Raw genomic sequence first — 20957 nt, forward strand, 5'->3', positions numbered from 1 at the left:
ACTACTCTACCTCACCAGCTACTGCACTCCTAAATCCTATTTGGATTTTTATTTTTTCTGTACTTGGCAAATTCCTACTCATTATTCTTTCAAGAGCAGCTAAAGTCTAAAGCATGAGTTTCTGAGTCCCACAGATCACCCTCTACCTCAGGGCTGAGGTGATCATACCTTCCTCGGTGCCATCAGTGCCCCGTGCACAAAATGTGTAGTCTCTTTTGTACTGTAATACTTATTTACAAGTCTGCCTTGCTCATTAGGCTACTATCACTCAAGGGCAGAAACTACAGCACATTTGGCTTTGCATTCCTATTATCTAACAGTGCTTGCAATGTGACAGATAATGTTACTTGTATAACTGTCGATTGAATGAATGTTTGGGTTTTGTTTTTTTTTTTTTTTTTTTGTCATCTGAGGAAACCAGTTCATCAAAACCTTAAGAATCACTCTACTGGCCCTAATATACTTACAAAGAAGTATGGCACCTCTTCCTCAAGGCAAGGATGAAGGAATAATTTCTTTGATAGGTTTTAATTTCCTAGAAATCAATTTAATTCCCAAAGGACAAAAACACCTATGAAACAACAACTGCTAAAAACAGTTCCTCCCATCTTTTGCAAGGGCAACTACATCATTTCCTTATACTTTTATCCTTTGCCCTTTACCTTTTCTTTTTTTTTTTTTTTTTTTTTGGCCTCTGCTTCAGAGGCTATTCAGGGAATCTCTTAAACTCCTAAACCACAAGGCTACTTTTAAATCTATGACCCAGTCAAGAAGGATACCACAAACATAAAGAAAATGGCTGATCAGAGAGTTCCCGCTGTGGCTCAGTGGTAATGAACCCAACTAGTATCCATAAGGATACGGGTTTGATCCCTGGATCTCCTCAGTGGGTTAAGGATCTGGCGTTGCAGTGAGCTGTGGTGTAGGTTGCAGACGTGGCTTGGATCCCGCATTGCTGTGGCTGTGGTGTAGGCCAGCAGCTACAGCTCCAATGTGAACCCTAGCCTGGGAACTTCCATGTTCATCTGCAGTGAGTCTTTAAGGACTCCTATTTGCCCATGAAACATTCTTTTCTACAGCCTTCTTATAAATCATGTGCAACTTAATGCCATGTCATGAGATTTTTTTCCTATTCCCTATACCCTCACAATCTTAGTTCCTCAGTGACTCCTTTCCTTAATGTCTTACATACCTCTTGAAACAAGGTGGCATTCTGTAAACTTTTTCCTTAACCAACCTCTTGACATTAGAGCCTATAGTAATGTTTCTTTACCCTCAACATTTCCCTCAATTTCTGGTATCCTCTTCCAAGTAACTGCTACCTATTTCGTAACCCACCTTTCCTTATTCATATTTCCAGAGTCATCTCTAACACTGAAAATTGCCTTAAGAAACCAAACTAACTTCACCACAGGCTCAGGTCCTACTCTATCTAGCAATTTAAGATTTAAGAAAATTAGGATTTCCAAACCTTGTCAGAAACAATTTTTCATTACAATTAATGACTACCATCCCTCAAAAACATTCTTAGAAAGTAATATAAGATTATAAAATATACTGGTATTGTTTAAGAGAAGCCAAAAAAAGTAAGCAAGCAAATGAAAAATCAACAAACCCAAAACTACCCTCAGAGGTATAATTCCAATTATTTAAACCTATAAGTCTTACTGCTTCATCATCCTTGTTTTGCTTTTCATCTTGCTCTCTATCAGAGTCTCTGTCACTACCATCATCTTTTTCACTTTGAGAGTCTCTATTGGTTTCTTCTTCCTCAGAGTCACTGCCTTTGTCAGAAACTTCTTCTTCATCTTCTTTTACTGCAGCTTCCTAAAAGGAAAAAGCAACCACAAAAGTTTTGCACAGCTCAATAAATGTATCATTCTGAGTCCCTGAAACTAATTTACTGTTATTATAATTAAAATGGTTCAAGATTACACTTTTCCTATTCATAGAGAATTTTACAGAATTATAAATATTCTTATGTATAACATATGGGAGTCAGACTGAAGACATTTACCATTTGGCTTATTTGCCCACTATCAGTTATTTGATTCATTCTTCACAGTTTATAAAACAAAAATATTTTCTTTCTATTTGCAATATATACTACCACAATGGCTAAGACAGCTCATCTTTCAAAAACATCAATTATACAATATATTTTATTTGAGAAGAAATGAAAAGTTTATAGAAAAGTACTGGTTTGGGAGTTTAATATAATCTTTGATAACGGATAGGAGTAAAATGTAGTAAGGAGACAATGTCCCAGACAAAATACTTACTACTCCATTTCAAAAAGCAAGAAAAAGAATGCAAATTAAATGCAAAGAAAGCAGAAGTAAATAACACAGACCAGAAATCAATTAAAGAGAATGCAGATATACAAAAGGGAAATCCAAACCAAACCAAATGTTGGTTCTCAAAAAGATTAATAAAACTGATAAGTTTTATTAGCCAAGACTGATAGAAGAAAAAAAGAGACTATATAAATTACTAATGTTAGGAATAAAAGAGCTATAACTACCAATTCAAAAGACAGTAAAAATAAGGATGTTATGAATAACTTTGTCAACAAACGGGACAACATAGAGGAAATGGACAAAAGCCTTGAAACACACATAAACACATTACTGGAGTTCCCGTCATGGCTCAGTGGTTAACGAACCTGACTAGGAACCATGAGATTTGGGTTCGATCCCTGGCCTAGCTCAGTGGGTTAAGGATCTGACGTTGCCATGAGCTGTGGTGTAGGTCGCAGACGCAGCTGCAGCAGCTACAGCTCCAATTAGACCCCTAGCCTGGGAACCTCCATATGCTGCAAGAGCAGCCCTAGAAAAGGCAAAAAGACCAAAACAAAACAAAACAAAAATTTACTAAAGCTGATATAAGGAAAAAAGTAGTATGTGTTAAAGAAATGGACTCTAGGAGTTCCCAACATGGCTCAGCAGAACAGGAAGCACCAAATAAACAGGAGTAAATCTAATGAAAGATGTCATAACCTCTGCCAATAAAAATCACAAAACTCTGAGAAAAATTAAGGAAGATCCAAATTAATAAAGATAAATCATAATTTTGAATCGAGTCAATATTGTTAACACTGAAATCTGTCCCATGATGAACCAAAGATTAAACAAAATACCAATGTAAATTCCAGCAACTTTTGGAGGTGGGTATGTACCCAACAGTGGACTTGCTGGGTGGTAAAACAGGTGTACATTTAATTTGTTGATAGAGCCCACTTTCTAAAGTTGTACCATTTTATACTCCTACCAGCAAAATGAGTCCAGTTCCATGTCATCCAAACTGATACTCGGTTTTACCGGTCTTTTTAATTTGAGCCACTGTGCTTGATCTGTAGTGGTATCACTGTGTGTATTTTTATTTGTATTTATCTGATATGTAATGATATTGAGTACTGGATATCCTCTTTCATTTTAGTGTGTATTAGACTTCAATAAAGATAAAAAACTTACACTCCCAACAACTCCATTTGCCTGCTTTTGCTTCTGTTGCTTTGGTTGTGATAAGGGCACAGGGGTAGATTTTTTCTTTAAAGGTTTCTTTTTTTTTGATTTTGCAGTTTTCTTGGGTCCTTTACTCTTCTGCTGCCATCCTCCTTTTGTCCTGTTCTTATTAGTATCACCCTGCTGTAAATCACAACATACATATATACACTCAGAAGTCATGGTAATAGTTTCATTTGGGAGACATAGTAAATTCTAGATGGAAATGGCCAAACTAAATGTTCAAAGTGAACTACTCTCCCATAGCAATAGAAATCAGAGAACTAAACAAAACAGTTCGTTCACTAGGAAAGGTAAGAAAATGAGTTTTTACCCCATCATCTGCTGGCTGTTCCTCTGCAGCACAGATGGACTGCTCCTTTTCAAACACTTCCTAGAGGTAACAAGAAGAAAAATATAAAGTCTGTCAACCTATATTTATCTTTTAAATAAAGAAAGCAATCTCTCAATCTTTCACTATAAGTTTTTTAAGTGCCGACTATTGCAGGGGGTGGGGACAAAGACACAGGAGACTTTAGCAACTACTAAATGATGTGTGCGAATTTAGCAATCACTAAATGATACTTTAGAAGTTACCTTCTGAAATATGTCACATCTCTTGAGTATAGTTTGAAAAGTAAAGTCTACTTAAATTTATAAATGATATAAAATATGTAAATTCATTATAAAGTCAGTCCTATTGTATAATTTAAATTTAAAATTTTCTCTTTTATACAAATAGTAATCAGATATGACTACTTTAAAATTATGAGAATTTGAGTATATTGTTATTTTCTAACATTAAAACTTCATGAGACCAGTATTTATTTATGATTGTAAGTGATATTGCCGATATTACTGATATAACTAAGAAGTGGAATACTGGAGTTCCCATCATGGCTCAGCAGATAACAAATCCAACTAGCATCCACAAGGACATGGGTTTGATCCCTGGCCTAGCTCAGCGGGTTAAGGATCTGGCGTTGCCGTGAGCTATGGTATAGGTCACAGACGCAGCTTGGATCCTACGCCACTGGCTGCAGCGTAGGCCAGTGGCTACAGCCCCGATTGGACCCCTACCCTGGGAACCTCCATATGCCAAGGGTGTGGCCCTTAAAAAAAAAAAAAAAGACAGAAAAAAAGATTAAAAAGAAAGAAGTGCAATACCAAGAAATCTACAAATCCTAACAACATACCCACCTACCAAATAATCCATTTAGAATCAGTACAGAAGCTATAAATTTAGGTTTTGAAATCCAATAAGAATCCAGTAAGAATCTGTATTAGAAGACGTCAACAATGTGGGTTATGTTTCATAAACTCCCTAGAATTATTAAAGCTAACAAGTAAAAACAATGATGCTGGGCCCTAAACTGTTGGCCTAAGGCAGAGGCCAGCAAACTATGGCCCACTGCCAGCTTTTTAAACAAAGTTTTACTAGAATGACCACGCTCATTTGAGAGTTTAGCAGTTGTTAAAGAGACTGCATGGCTTGTAAAAATTGGCAATATTTACCTTCACAGATAAAGTCTGCCAGCCCCTCACCTAGTATTATCATCTCTGCTTCATTTCTTCACTTATTAGTTAGGTTCTAATACCTAATTACAGTGAGATATAATTGATACTAGAATTGAAAGATAAAAACTTGATTCCTTCCCTTTCGCCAGAGTACTTCTGCTTTTTCTTCTACCAACCACTCCAGAAGTATCAACAGCCCAAGGCAAGTTTTGTGCTCATTTCTTAGGCTGAGAATTTCAAAGCATATGGGTAGTATAAGTTCGAATTCCAAACCCAATCCTGGCCACTGGCTTAGGGTTTCCTCTTCTCCCAGGAGGCACCTCTCATCCAGTGTCCCTAATATGAATGCTTCCTTAACACCTGCCGCCATAAAATCAGCCTCTCCGACATGTTCAAAATACACCTTTCCTACCAGAGGTTTCAAACATGGGTTTTAAATGCAGCATACATTTCTGGCAGATGCCCAGAGATCCCAAAGTAATAGGCTAAAATCTACCACTGGTTGAATAAAACTGAATTGAAATACTACCATCTATTACAATTATAGTTGAAACTTAGGAGTTACAGTTGGCTTGGCTTGGGAGGTAATATAAATACGTAATAGAAACTGAGAAAAACAATGTAGGAAACATTTACAATAGGATTGGATTTATTTATTTATTTATTTATTTATTTATTTATTTAGGCTTTTTAGGGCCGCACCCTCAGCATGTGGAAGTTTCCAGACTAGGGGTCAAAATAGAGCTGTACCACCTGCCTACACCACAGCCACAGCAACTCGGAATCCAAGCCACGTCTTCGACCTACACCACAGCTCATGGCAACGCTGGATCCCTAACCCACTGAGCAACGCCAGGAATTGAACCTGCACCCTCATGGTTACTAGTCAGATTTGTTTCCACCGAGCAACTACGGGAACTCCCTATTTTTTTTTTTTTTTTCATTATAGTTGGTTTACAATGTTCTGTCAATTTTCTACTGTACAGCAAAGTAACCCAGTCATACACACACACACACACACATTCTTTTTCTCACACATTATCCTCATGTTCCATCACAAGTGACTAGATATAGTTCCCTGTGCAAAGACCAGGATTTCATTGCTTATCCATTCCAAATGTAATACGTAAATCTATTAACCCCAAACTACAATATGATTGGATTTAATGAAAAAGAATGAGAAAAGTACCAGTATATATATATGTGTGTGTGTGTGTGTGTGTGTGTGTGTGTATGTATATGCACTATAAAGGTCCAGATATTAAATAGGAGCATGGAGAAAGATATGACAGGATTTATACAAGACTGAAATCTGGTCATCTAGGTCTGACAAGGAGCTTTCCTGAGGGGGGCAGGGAGAGGTGAGTTAAAGGATCCATGAAAAAAAAAAAAAATCATTTAACTCTGTGGCTAGTTACAAATCAAGCTATCTAAAGAGTTAAGATTCAAGAGTTCCCACTATGGTGCAGTGAGTTAATCTGCTGAAGAGGCTTGAGTTCAATCCCCAGCCCACCACAGTGGGTTAAAGGATCCAGCACTGCAGGACAGGTTACAGGAGCAGCTCAGAGTCAATCCCTGGCCAGGAACTTCCATTTGCAGCAGGTGTGGCCATTAAAAAAGGCGGTGGTGGGAATAAGCTTTAAATTTGATGATCTCAGAGTGGTAGAATTTTAGGTGATTTTAATTACTTCCTATATTTTTCTGCATCGTCTGAATTTTTTTCCCAGTCATGAACTTTTCACATAATGGGAAAAATGCCATTTTTTACTGTACTTTTTAAAATAAAAAATAAGAGTAAATTCTCAAAAATTGACTAAAAAAGAGCAGGTAATGAAATTCTCAACAATAATCAATAATTAATCTCTGTACAGCCCTTTACAGTTTAAGAAAGACACCCTCATGTTTATTATAACGTTTTATATGGAATTAACAAATCATCACATGAAGAATTAATCTATTTTCCAACTTTATATGTGTGAAAACTATGAAAATTAAAATTACAAAACAGCTAACAGAACTTGCAAAATTACATTTTGCTACAATAGTTTTGACTGGAATGTATAACTTAAAATGAAGAAATAAATATAAAAACCTTAACACATAACTTTCAAAGCATAAAAACACAGACTACTTACTGCCATTGTTTGCCTTGTCAATTTAACCAACACTGTAACTAAGGATCCTACTGTGATGTTGTTGCTATCTTCATCATCCAGTACTATAAAAGCAAAAAAAGTAGAGTTTAAAAATAAAAATCAATCTCTATGTTAAGGCAAACAGCAAAATTTAACTTACCCAAGTCAAGCTGGTACTTCAGTATTTCAAACATATAGAATTTTAAACACACTGTATTAAAAAAAAAAAATTATTGCCTATACACTTTGTATAAAGCTCTCAAGTAGATGCCTTCAACAATGTACTGATTTAATCCTTAAACTAGATCTATGAAGCTTTTTTTTTTAGCCCCACTCATGACATGCGGAAGTTCCTAGGCCAGGGATCCAACCTATCCATACCACAGCAGCAACCCAAGCAGCTGCACTGACAATGCCAAGATCCATAACCCACTGTGCCACAAGGGAACTCCTTGAAGCATTATTATCATTTCCACTTTAAAGAAGAAACAGATGTTCAGAAATAAAGTGAAATGCCTAAAGTCACATAACAGATCTTTTGGCACTGCCAAGTTTCAAACTCAGATCTTTTAAAACAGTGTATAATGTGAGGACTACCATAGCTTTCTCTCAGTCTCATTCTGTCACTCAATTAAACTGTGCAAACTTTATATTCATAAGATTTTACCTGTATGATCAGACTAGTATCCTAGGAGTTTCTGTTTTGATGCAGTGGAAATGAACACTACTAATATCCATGGGTTTGATTCCTGGCCTCAATCAGTGGGTTAAGGATCTGGTGTTGCAGTAAGCTGTGGTGCAGGTCACAGATCCGGCTCGGATCTGATGAAGTGTGGCTGCAGTGTAGGCCAGCAGCTGTATGTAGCTCCGACTGGACCCCTAGCCTGGGAACCTGAACTTCCATATGCCACAGGTGCAGCCTAAAAAGAAAAAAAAAAAAATACTAGCATTCTAAGCAACATCAAAGATACTTTTTTTTAAGGCAAGAACTTCAAAATATTTCTTATATTAAAAAGCACCTTAAAATATTTTTGCAATGTTTCTGCAATTTTTAATTTTTTAAAAACTACATTTGCCACACATACGACCCCACAAGTCTAATAATAAAATAAACTTAACTATAAGCCCTTTAAAGACAGAAACGATTCTAATACATCTTTGTTTTCTTGACGCCCCCGCAAGAATGTTCTCACAACAGCAACTTAGTAAATGTCAAAGCTCAGAACAATATCACAATGAAGGAATGAAGCAGATAATCTCTAATTCTCTCACCATTTGAAGATATGTTCAGCTATAAAATGGGACACACAAGAAAATTATGTAGGGAGAAAAACTGTCTTTTTTTTTTTTTTTCACTCCAAGATAGAAAGTCAAGAAAAAACACATGAAATGCGGCATAAAGCACAGTAATTTCCAAGGCCTAATTAATATAAATAAGACTTTTTTTTAAAGTAATTTTATACTAACAATAGGTATATTTCAAATACCTTTCACTACATCTGGAAGTCTCTTTCATTCTGTGAAAAGTTATGGTCTTCATAAAAGTTGTGGGAGAAAAAGGAACCCTATTACACTGTTGGTGGGAACATAAATTGGTGCAACCATTGTAGAAAACTGTATGGAGATTCCTCAGAAAACTAAAAACAGAACTACCATCTGATCTAGCAATCCCACTCCTGGGTATCTAACCAGAGAAAACCACAACTCGCAAAGACACATGTACTCCAATGTTCACTGCAGCACTATTTGCGATAGCCAAGACAACCTAAATGTCCATCGACAGAGGAGTGGATAAAGAAGATGTGGTACCTATAGACAATGGAATATTACTCAGCCTTTAAAAGGAAAGAAATAACGGCATTTGCAGCAACATGGATGGACCTAGAAATTACCATGCTACGTGAAGTCAGTCAGACAATGAGACACCAATATCAAACGCTAACACTTACATGTGGAATCTAAAAAAAGGACACAATGAACTTCTTTGCAGAATAGATACTGATTCACAGACTTTGAAAAACTTATGGTTTCCAAATGAGACAGGTTGTGGGGTGCAAGGATGCAGAGAGGGTTTGGGATGGAAATGCTATAAAATTTGGTTGTGATGATTGTGGTACACCTATAAATGTAATAAAATTCATTGAGCAATTAAAAAAAGATCTTCATAAAAGTTGAACTAGGGAAGAGTCCTTAAACCTAATCCCATTATGAGGATAATAAATGTAGGATTCTCAAAACTACAATGTATATACATCATTTTCCATTGCAGTAAATCTGACAGGTAAACTACAGTTCTGCAAAGTCTAATTAAAAGTTATGTTATTAAATGAAGTATTTTGAGAATCTTGAGCTAAATAAACAAGAGGCAATCTATCAAAAGGGAAGCAACAGGAAACCTCCCACTCACCCTGTGATTTTATGTCCATAGTCACATACGGGAAACTCCCAAGGACAGCCATAACCTCTTCATATTTTTCATCTTCGAGGAAGTGCAACAGATTGTGACGATCTGATTCTTTTAAACTCACCAAATCCTGGATAGTCTTAATTTTGTACTAAATTTAAAAAGAGAGAGAAAATAAATTCCAACATCATAAAACTCTTCATAAAAGTTAGCATGTTTACTAAAAAAAAAATCCAACATTTAGACAAATGTTAAGGATAATATACATTTCAAAACAGAAAAATACAATTTTACGCATTTCAAGGCCTTTTTCTTTTTTTGTCTTTTTAGGGCCACACCTGAGGCATACGGAGGTTCCCAGACTAAGGGCTGAATAAGAGGGGTAACCGCCAGCCTACGCCACAGCCACAGCAACACCAGATCCAAGCCTCGTCTGCGACCTACACCACAGCTCACGGCAATGCCAGATCCTTAACCCACTGATTGAGGCCAGGGATCAAACCCACAACCTCATGGGTTCCTAGTCAGAGTTGTTTCCGCTGCACCACAACAGGAACTCTGATATACTTCTTTTTTGAATGCGTGATTTTTTTTGTTCACACTCAACTAATAAACTACTGCCTGACCTTTAAGCCACAAATGAAATAAATATAAAGTGTACAGTACATTTTAATTAGTACAATTATTTTTGGCAACAAAAAGAACAAAGTGTTAACTGCTAAATACACTGACCACCACAGTAATAAATCATTACAGTAGTAAAATATTGTAAAATACCTAATCAAGAAAGTGTTAACGGAACTACCTGAGGGATAGTTTTAGAATGTTTAAAACGCTGTAAACCTGAGAAGTTCATAATAACCATTCCTAGAAATTTTTTCATTCATGTTATCTTTAAATGGTATGACAAGCTGCTTAAAGTAATTTAAAGTAGCAAAGAATTACCTTTTTGTGATTAGAAACCCTTCTAAGATTGTCCTCTTCAATGTGAGGGAGTTGGAGAAGGGGTGACTTAAACTGCTGAAGGCCCTGCACAGCCATTTGGGAAAGCTTCATGCAGTTTTCCAGGGATGCCAAAGTTGGAGCACGAAACTCCCTTTCTTAGAAAGAACAGAAGGAAAAGCAAAAACAGGGCTGGACTTTTTATATGTTCAGGAGTACACAACTCATCACAAAAACAAGATACATGTAAACATCCTTAACACCTCAAATTTTATGATCATGGTATTGATTTTCTTTTAAAAGTTACTGGATAAGACACAGAAAATAAAGAAACTCGGTCAAGTACACATTATCCAACAAGAAGCACTGAAAACAGTATTTGCATCACTTCCAAAAATAGTAAATTATCAGACATTATTGTTATCAAGAACATACTGACATCATGCCAAAAACTGACATCGTCCCTAACAACAAACACCACCATTTCTTTTAAGGGTTTCTTTCCATTAGTGACCACAAACTCCATTGATCTTTTTTCCCTTCATGCAAAGAACACTACATGTCAGATGAATCATTCTTACATCACTTAAATAATTATTTCAAACTCATTGTTAAACTAGTTCTAAAAATATTCAGAGGAAGGAAAACAATAAACAATAAAACAATTAAAAAAATAAATTCAACAATAAATTGTGATATTTTATGTAATGGAAAATACAGGAAAGAAATAAGAAAAACCATGAACAAAACTGGGAAAGCTGATTCAACTTACAGACAAAATTACTAAGTACCCATAAATCTTAAAACTATGAAGTGCAATCTGTATGTGCTTGCAAAAAAAACGGAGAACATAATTATGCTTCCTCCTCACCTTCACGGCTCCGGGCCATTATTATCAGTTGGCAGATTACATTAACCATTTCTTGAAGTAGAGCAGGGCATTTTTTCAACATAAACTGCTGATCTGCAAAATAATAAAATACCTGAAGTAAATCATTCTTCCTTTATAGTCAAAACATCTTTATCACCTGTGGTCTAAGACTAATGCTAAATTTAAACTGTCCCACAAGTTTTTCATATAATCAGAATTTTACAGGTTGAGCACAATAGTTTCTCCTCAATGGCACTATATCAAAGATCAATCACAAAACCCCAGGTCAGATTTTCAAAGGCAAACTTTAATATTATGGCGTTGAGCTTTATAAATTACTTCCTAGCTTTTTCTTTTGGAAACTATCTTAATTTTAAATTTAACCATAGGAGTTCCCGTTGTGGCGCAGTGGTTAACGAATCCGACTAGGAACCATGAGGTGTGGGTTCGGTCCCTGCCCTTGCTCAGTGGGTTAACGATCCGGCATTGCCGTGAGCTGTGGTGTAGGTTGCAGACGCGGCTCGGATCCCGCGTTGCTGTGGCTCTGGTGTAGGCCGGTTCAACCCCTAGCCTGGGAACCTCCATATGCCACGGGAGCGGCCCAAGAAATAGCAACAACAACAACAACAACAAAAGACAAAAAATAAATAAATAAATAAATAAATTTAACCATAATCTTACTAATTTAAGAACTTAAAAATCTTTCCTCTTGTGCACCTAGGGTTCTGTAATTACAGATATGTCCAAAGACTAAGCTGAGAATAAATGTCAACTAAATGGAGAGAGAGGTGGACAGGAGAAGAGGGAGACACTCTTTTATACCTATGGCATATAATAATGATTAAATCTACCTTAAAAAAATCTGTCCCCTGTTTCTTAACTGGTAAAATGGAAATGGTTCCAAAACTGTACAGAACATTAGGAACAGCATTACTAGTTAACTTGCAACTCCAATACACAATGCCTGAATAGTGGTCCTTCATTCCATCATAAGTAGCCTATCCTGTCATTAACCACAGAGCATCAATTAACCTTGTTTTCAAAAGCATTTGATTGCATGACTGGCTTAAAGGTTGTGGATGGGATGGGGTGGTTCATTCAGAAAAGAAAATTTATTCCCTAAGGACAACAACTTTTTAAAAAAACTTTCAATTAAGGAGTTCACGTTGTGGTTCAGTGGTTATAAACCCGACTAGTATCCATGAGGACATGGGTTCAATCCCTGGCCTCAGTCAGTGGGTTAAGGATCGGGCACTGCCATGAGCTGTGGTGTAGGTCCCAGAGTGTAGCTCAGATCTGGCACTGCTGTGGCTGTGACTTAGGTCAGTTGCTGCAGCTCCCATTCACCACTAGCCTAGGAACTTCCACATGCAGCAGGTGCGGCCCTAAAAAGTAAAAAAACTTTCAATAGAAATAATTTAAGTGAGAAGTTCCCACTGTGGAACAGCAGAAAGAACCCATTTATTATCCACTGAAGATGCAGTTTCAATCTCTGGCCCTGCTCAGTAGGTTAAGAATCTGCCATGGCTGTGAGCTATGGCATGGGTCACAGACATGGCCTGGATCCCCTGTTGCTGTGGCTGTGGTATAAGCCAGCAGCTGTAGCTCTGAATCGACCCCTAGCCAGGGAACCTCCATATGTCGCACTTGTGGCCCAAGGGAAAAAAAAGACAGAAAGAAAAAGAATGCAAATGAAAAGAGATGACACTCATTCATGACGTCCCTGAAAACACCACTGTCCCAATCCCCTACTTTTAAGTAGAATAAATAGCTTCAAGTATTTATGAAGCTTTAAATAAACATTAAACAGACACTTTATTGATAACTACTACTGGAGTAGTGGTGGTAGTGGTGGTGTTGATTGAGATAACTCTTGTGAAACCCATTTTTTCTCCCCCTAAAAAGTTTATAAAAATCCTATTATAAAGAATCATGAGTAATTATTGCATAATCTGCAAATGACCAAACATTTCTCATATAAAGTATTCTCTCACCTTGAAATGCTACATTTTAACATTTGCTGAAACACCTGACTTACTAAGATCTTCAAAGAATTTGTGAAGTAATTATGTATGTAGCATATACATTTGCTTTTAAAAGGTCCTTGAGTAATTATCTGATTGAGCAAAAAAGAACTGTGACAAAAACACTGCACCATGAGATCTAATTAAGTCCACTGCTTTTGTACCACTAAAACCCTACAGATATTAGAATCACAAATACCTTCTTCAAGAGTCTCAGGAATCTTCATTCTAGCAAGATGAGACAGTAAAAGAACTCTGGCCTTCAGACTATATGGGCAGGTAAGTGGAGGCTCATTCTTCTTTAAATTAATGCTGCCAATTTCTCTGATTAGCTAGAATAAATAAAATCATTATTCAAATAATGTATACATTAAAAAGAATTAACTTCAATGCTTAAATGTTTACCAAGGAATTGGGAAGCAAGCCTAACCTGAGGTATTAGAATATTATCTGTTGGTCTGCTTGTGGCATCTTTATTATACTGAGGATCAAATTCAGAGGCTCCAGCCAAAACCATGATAAGACCTAAGAAAACAAAAGAAATATGAAGATAAATAAATCTGCTCACCTATTAATTTCCCCTATGATATGTGATTAATCTAGAGTGAGGTAGTCTTCCAATCACACATAATGCTAAAAGCATCTGAACTCCACTATTAACAAGTATTAAATTTCTTCCATAAAAGAAGAAACATCTCATTTTTTAAAATGTGTGCAATACTACCTATCACAAGTGAATAGGGCCCAGAAGCAACTAGGTGCATTAAAATCACTACAAATAGCATCTGTTTCTAAACCTAAGCCTGTATTCCAGAGAAACTTTCTATACAGTGTTAAGTGTTCTATGTGATGTTACTGCTTTTTAAAAGGGGGGGAGGCTCTATGATTAAATAAAGCTGAGAAATAGTTAAAAGGAGTTTCAGGTTTCTTCACTTCATGACTCCTCAGAGCCTTGAATAAACTAAAATACACTAATTTATAGAAATGTTTATTATGGAACCCTGGAGGGTTTTGTAGGAATAGTGTTCCTTCAAACACACATGATTTGAGGTCACATACATTAGCATTACTCTCATTAGTCCATACAAACTCTTTAATGACTGACACTATTGTCATCAATCTTACCTCACAGCAGAAAATACATGTAACATCCTCACAAGAATTCAGGACAGTATAGACATTAAGTATGTACACCTTGGAGTTTTCACTTCCTAGTGGAATAGCCTGACACAATATTCTTCACCTCTCTATGAGCTTCAGTTTCTTCAAATGGGCCTGACACACAGTCAATATAACAATGTGTGCAAGCTTTGACTATTACTATTCTCGAATGTTTGCATGAAAACAACTGTTCCTAGACAGCTATATAAATGATGCCAATGCTAAAACCAAGGATATAGAGCGAAATCTACTAGCTAAACAATGCTTTTCTGACAGAATTGTGTAAGACTAAGTACCACCCTCAAAAATGAAGCAGCAATCAAAATCACTGACCTGAATAACACATTAAAACAGATGACAAACATGGAACATTTTCATGAGGGAATAGGCTTATATATTAATATTTCAGTCCAGCAAAAGGAAGAGTGGGCCTGTGCATAAGGGAGGGTAACATTCACTCATTCCTCAGAAATAAAAGATCTGCTCATTCTTCAGAAATATAAGATCATCTCACACAGACATATGACCCTGAGGAGCTGAGAAGTCTCTTTCTCATTACCAAGAAAGTTAGTAAAATTGGCAAAAACAAAATACGAAAAAGTCCACTCCAATTTTTGGAACAAAAATGCATCTTCTAAAGGTTTCCTTGTGGCATAGCAGGTTAAGGATCTGATGCTGTCACTATAGCAGCTTGGGTCACTGCTATGGTACAGGTTCAATCCCTGGCCCAGGAATTTCCATGTGCCACAGCTGGGAAAAAAACAAAAAACAAAAAACAAAAACACATGCTCCAGCGAGGCACAATTTTAAAATCTTTGTCTTCTTCTTCTTCTTTTTTTTTTTTAAGGAGGGGAAGGGAGATGTCTATCTATAATTTCTACAGAGCAATGATTCTGAAAGGAAATACTACATACTCCAGGGATAAAATTTACAATGTTAGCTTTATGGGATCAAAGAAAGTATTTAGGATGGTACCTTTTTTTTTTTCCATAATAAATTCTGAAATAAGACTCTGGGAATGAAATATTCTGGCAGATCTCTCTCAACACCCCTAAGACATCTACTTATTTTATACGATGAACACAGTATAATGTACTGGTTTAGAGCTTAGGAATCACATTGCCTGGGTTCAGTCCTGGCTCTGTCATTTACTGTGTATCCTCATCTACAAAATGTTTAAAAACATCACTTATAGGAGTATACAAAGATTAAATGAGTTAAGGAGTTAATACATATGTAGTGCCTAGCAACAAATACTCAAGAAATATGGAGTTCCCATCGTGACTCAGTGGTTAACGAATCCAACGGGGAACCATGAGGTTGCGGGTTAGATCCCTGGCCTTGCTCAGTGGGTTAAGGATCCGGCGTTGCCATGAGCTGTGGTGTAGGTCACAGCCGCGGCTCAGATCCGGCATTGCCGTGGCTGTGGCGTAGGCCGGCAACCCCAGCTCCGATTCGACCCCTAGCCTGGGAACCTCCATATGCCGTGGGAGTGTTCCTAGAAAAGGCAAAAAGACATTTAAAAAAAAAGAAAGAAAGAAAGAAAGAAAGAAAGAAATGTTTACTGGTATTATTACAAAATTAGTCCACAAGAAGCTTTACCAAAAAATGGGGAAAATGGGGAAAAAAAAAAAAAAAAATATATATATACACACACATACATACATACATACATACATGGGGAAAATATATATATATATATATATACACACACACACACACATACATACATACATACATACAGCTGGGTAAATGGGAATAATAGGACACAGATCAAGAAATGTGATAAAGGATGTTGGCATTTTCCTCCAGCTTTAGTTATAATGAACTGAATTAAAACGGTAAAATAGAATTTTTCCAGTTGAATATATATCAACTCCACATAAATGACTCCGAAAATAATCTAATATCACAGTTACTTAAATTTACTTACGTTTCATATCCATATTTCGGGTTTTATAAACAAAGTATGTATAAATCTGTGTTGTGCGTATTAGAATCTGGTCTCCACTATAGCGTATTGAGCGATACCACCAAGAGCCCTAAAACACAAATAAAATTAAACAAGAAATAAAGCATAAAAACCCCAATAAATGTTAACTCATATATTTACAGTCAAACTTTATGTTCGTAAACCAATTAAAAAAAACATCGCTCTTGGAGTTCCCATTGTGGCTCAGTGATAACAAACCCAACTAGAATCCATGAAGATGGGTTAAAGATCTGGCATTGCCATGAGCTGCAGTGTACGTCATAGATGCGGCTTGGATCCCACCTTGCTGTAGCTGTGGCATAAGCCAACAGTTAGAGCTTCGATTCAACCCGTAGCCTGGGAACCTCCATATGCCACAGGTGTGGCCCTAAGAAGACCAAAACAAAACAAAACACTCACTCTTGAAAACAAATGCCTTTTTTATGTACTTGAAATGATTTATTTGGCAAATATTTACACCGCCTGATGCCTAAACACCAATCTAACTCACGCCATATACATATATATATATATATATATATATATATGGTTAAATCATTTAAATTTCCACCAGAGATTGTTTAAAGACAAAATAGGAATGAAACAACCCATAGCTATAAGCAACATGCTGGTTCCTAACACACAGCATGTCTTCAATAAACATTTGACAAGTGTAGGTGCAATTTAATAGCTGATATACTACTTTCATTCACATTATTGCATAAAATTGGATCCTCAACAATCCTATGAAGACAGCAGGACAGGTTAATTGTTAACCTCACTATAAGACTCACAACTGAACCGTACGATCAGAAATAACACCACCAGTCATAAAAGTAATCAATAAAATCATTAACTTTACAGTATCAACACATTGAGGTACAATGCAACTGTTTTTAAAAAGGTTGGGAGTTCACATTGTGGTGCAGCAGAACCCAATCCAACTAGTAACCATGAGGTTGCAGGTTCCATCCTTGGCCTTGCTCAGTGAGTTGAGGATCTGGCGTTGCCGTGGCCTGTGGTGTAGGTTGCAGATACAGCTCAGATCCCACGTTGCTGAGGCTGTGGCACAGGCTGATGGCTATAGCTCCGATTCGACCTTTAGCCTGGGAATCTCCACATGTCATGGGTGTGGCCCTAAAAAGCAAAACAAAAACAAAAACAAAAACGAGGTTGTTCTGTGGAGTTCCCACTATGGCACAACGGGATCATCAGTGTCTTGGGAGCACTGGGACACAGGTTCAATCCCTGGCCCAGCACAGTGGGTTAAGGATACAGCGTTAGCACAGCTGCAGCTCAGGTGGAAACTATGGCTTGAATCTGATCCCTGGCCTGGGGACTCCATATGCCATGGGGCAGTGAAAAAAAAAAAAAGTTCGTGTGTATGTATACATATTATATAGGAAAAACATCTGAAAAGGAAAACACGAAACATAGCAATGACTATCTCTGACAGAGAAATGGAGTTGGGAAGACTTCCATTTTAAACTCTAAATATCTCTGCATTATCTCATTTGTGTGTAACTTTTAGATTAGGAGGAGGTATGGTTCAACATACTAAAGTGACATCACTTTAGAGGGACCTTTAAAATATATTTGAATATAACATTCTTAAAATTCAAGGACTAATGGATTATATTCTAATACAAATTACAATCTTACAGGGAGACTCCAAAGCATGCCACCAATTCCTTTCCCTAAAAAATGTTAATAAAAAGAACTGGAACTTACCACAACAACTGGAAGGATAACCATGAATGCCAATCCATATACAAGTAAAACCTTAAGTTGAAAAGGAGAGAGAGAAAAAAAAAAAAAGGCATTCATCAGGTAAATTACAACATTCATGTAATTCAGGAACACTTGTTTTGAGGCTAAAATGGAGGAGGCACTATTAAAAGTACTCCTCATGTAGTATTTCATTTAATCCTTATTTTCAAACTCTATGAAGAAGTAACTATTATTTTCCTTTGGCAGATAGGAACTTGCATCATATGTAGTCGCCCCTCAGTATTTTTGGGGAACTGGTTCCAAGACATCCAAGAACACAAAAATTCAGGGATGCTCAAGTCCTTTATAAGAAGTAGTGGTAACAGCAGGCCCTCTGTACCAATGGATGTGAAACATGCTGACAGGGAGTGCCAACTTCAGCTGACCCTTGAACAACATGGTGGCTGGGACACTGACCTCTTTGCAGTGGAAAATCCACCTATAACTTTGCAGTTGGTCCTCTATATCTGTGCATCCACAGATTCAACTATCAATTGTGTAGTACTACAGTCCATATTTACTGAAAAAGAAATGCACATATACGTGGACCCACACAGTTTATTTAAGCCCCTGTTGTTCAGGATGAACTGTATCATTCATCCAGGTTCACCTTGATAAGTAGTTAGTGCCTTGGAAATAAATGACAGAACTTGGTTCCTCTGCCTAAATATCAAACATAACACATAATGCTCTGTTTGCAAGTAACTCCTTTGCATTGGTCTTAAGATTTTTGTCATACTGCTAGATCCCAAATCTGGCAGCTAACTTTCTCTTGTACTCCCAGAATAATCCTAAACATAATAAACATGCTTGAATACAACAACAAAATCCCTTGAAGACAACATGTAAATAAATAGCCACAAAATAACACTAAATAGCCATTTTTCAAAACAAATCAGACTGTATGGATTCTGTATTTTATTGCTTCAAAACTAAGTCCTAGATAATTATTTTCAAGAAAGAAATAAGTAATTCCTGAACAATATGTTAAGATAACTCCCAACGTTCCCGGTTGTGGCACAACAGAAACTAATCCGACTAGGAACCATGAGGTTGCAGGTTTGATCCCTGGCCTCACTCAGTGGATTAAGGATCTGGTGTTGCCATGAGCTGTGCCACAGATGCAGCTCAGATCCTGTGTTGCTGTGGCTGTGGCATAGGCTGGCAGCTGAAGCTCCAATTTGATTCATAGGCTAGGAACCTCCATATGCTCTGGGTGCGGCCCTAAAAAACAAAAACAAAAACAAAAACAAACAAACAAACAAACAACAACAAAAAAAAATACATATATATATATATATATATATATATATATAACTCCTGATGTTCTATGAGCTGCAGTCTTATCAATGACTGAAGTTTGATATCCTACTGCCTCCGGAAGTACCATACAGAATATACACCATTATGTTAACACACATTAAAAGTAATTTAGCCTGAATAAATGTAGAATAAAGGATAATGTAAATTTTGAGCACTACTTAAGATAAATGTAGATATCACAAAAAAGAGTAGTTTCCTAAACCAAGGGTAGGACCCTATCGTGGAAACTACTCCCAAAAGAAATCACTGCAACTTTAAGATTACAAAACTACATTAGAACACACTGCCCCAAATCAGCAACCTAATAACAGGAAATCAATTCTCTTTTCCATTATATAAAAAGCAGTTTTCATAATACACAGTTCACCAGTATTTTCTTGGTAAAAGTCTCTTTCTATTACCAAGATCTGTCAAACGCATTATAATGTGTCTTATTTAAATGTACTCACCAAAATTGAATTTTTCTGGTCAACTATCCAAGCTGGCAGGGCAATTCCAAAACTCGTGGCTAAAATGGGAAGAATGTTTTTGAAGAGTCTCCACTTCCAGTTTTATTTATTCATATCCCCAAATTTTGCCTCCCCCTTCTTCCCAACAAAAGATGAGACTAACTTATTATGTGTGTCCCCATTACATAAAAGTTGATAAATATGGCTTATATACGAAACTTTAAATTTTTCCAGAAGGAAAAAAAAAAACTCTAAGATTGTGAATTTCTTCTTCCCAAAACACCTAAACTCTTTTATATATTCTGAGTTTATATAAACACTTCAAATACATGAGAAAATGTTTAGTCAGTAAAGAAAAACAGGTATTTTGTATCCAATTTTTATCAACTACTAAAGTGGAAATGATGAATAATGACAATGACTACTTCTCTCATCAAATCAACCTAAGTTCTACCTTTCTAACTAGTCTCTAGAAAGAAAAATAAAGTAAAAATTAATTGAAAGAACTCAATTCACATATCTAAACTCCTTGTGGTTGTAATTTTCCTATTTATCAACTAAGAAAATCAAAAATTCTTTTCAATGTAGTTAATATTTTCATAATATACACATACCATAACCCCAGTATTTTTTAATCATTTACCACACCTTGAGGCCCATCTGGATTTCCAAACTCTTCCCAATTTTTCCGGGACTCTTCATCAGTTAAACTGGCATAAAAGGAACAAAGGTGCAAAATTAGGAAGCCACATCTGAAAAACAAGTACTCATATACTCCATTAATGAACCAACTCACTTCTTAAAGAGAATAAAATCAGAGAATCAAGAAAAACCTCTCTGCAAATCAGAAAAAAAAAAAAAAGGAGGAAGAGGAGAGGAAGGAAT

General features: G+C 36.5%; 1 protein-coding gene across 2 annotated transcripts in view; it reads right to left on the reverse strand.

Moving 5' to 3' along the window:
• The window catches only part of SEC63 (SEC63 homolog, protein translocation regulator), a 75178-nt gene that overhangs the window by 15427 nt on the left and 38794 nt on the right, over positions 1-20957 (reverse strand). For both annotated transcript variants that reach the window (XM_001925479.7, XM_021090779.1), the window contains 13 exons: positions 20721-20782; positions 20073-20131; positions 18262-18312; positions 16492-16600; positions 13828-13922; positions 13597-13729; positions 11374-11466; positions 10506-10660; positions 9564-9711; positions 7157-7239; positions 3838-3897; positions 3474-3647; positions 1669-1827 (listed from right to left, as the gene is read on the reverse strand). In XM_001925479.7, coding sequence (XP_001925514.4) covers positions 1669-1827; positions 3474-3647; positions 3838-3897; positions 7157-7239; positions 9564-9711; positions 10506-10660; positions 11374-11466; positions 13597-13729; positions 13828-13922; positions 16492-16600; positions 18262-18312; positions 20073-20131; positions 20721-20782 — 1381 coding nt within the window. The remainder of the gene's footprint in view (positions 1-1668; positions 1828-3473; positions 3648-3837; positions 3898-7156; positions 7240-9563; positions 9712-10505; positions 10661-11373; positions 11467-13596; positions 13730-13827; positions 13923-16491; positions 16601-18261; positions 18313-20072; positions 20132-20720; positions 20783-20957) is intronic.

This window comes from Sus scrofa, chromosome 1, assembly GCF_000003025.6.
Source record: "Sus scrofa isolate TJ Tabasco breed Duroc chromosome 1, Sscrofa11.1, whole genome shotgun sequence".
Classification (NCBI taxonomy): Eukaryota; Metazoa; Chordata; class Mammalia; order Artiodactyla; family Suidae; genus Sus; species Sus scrofa.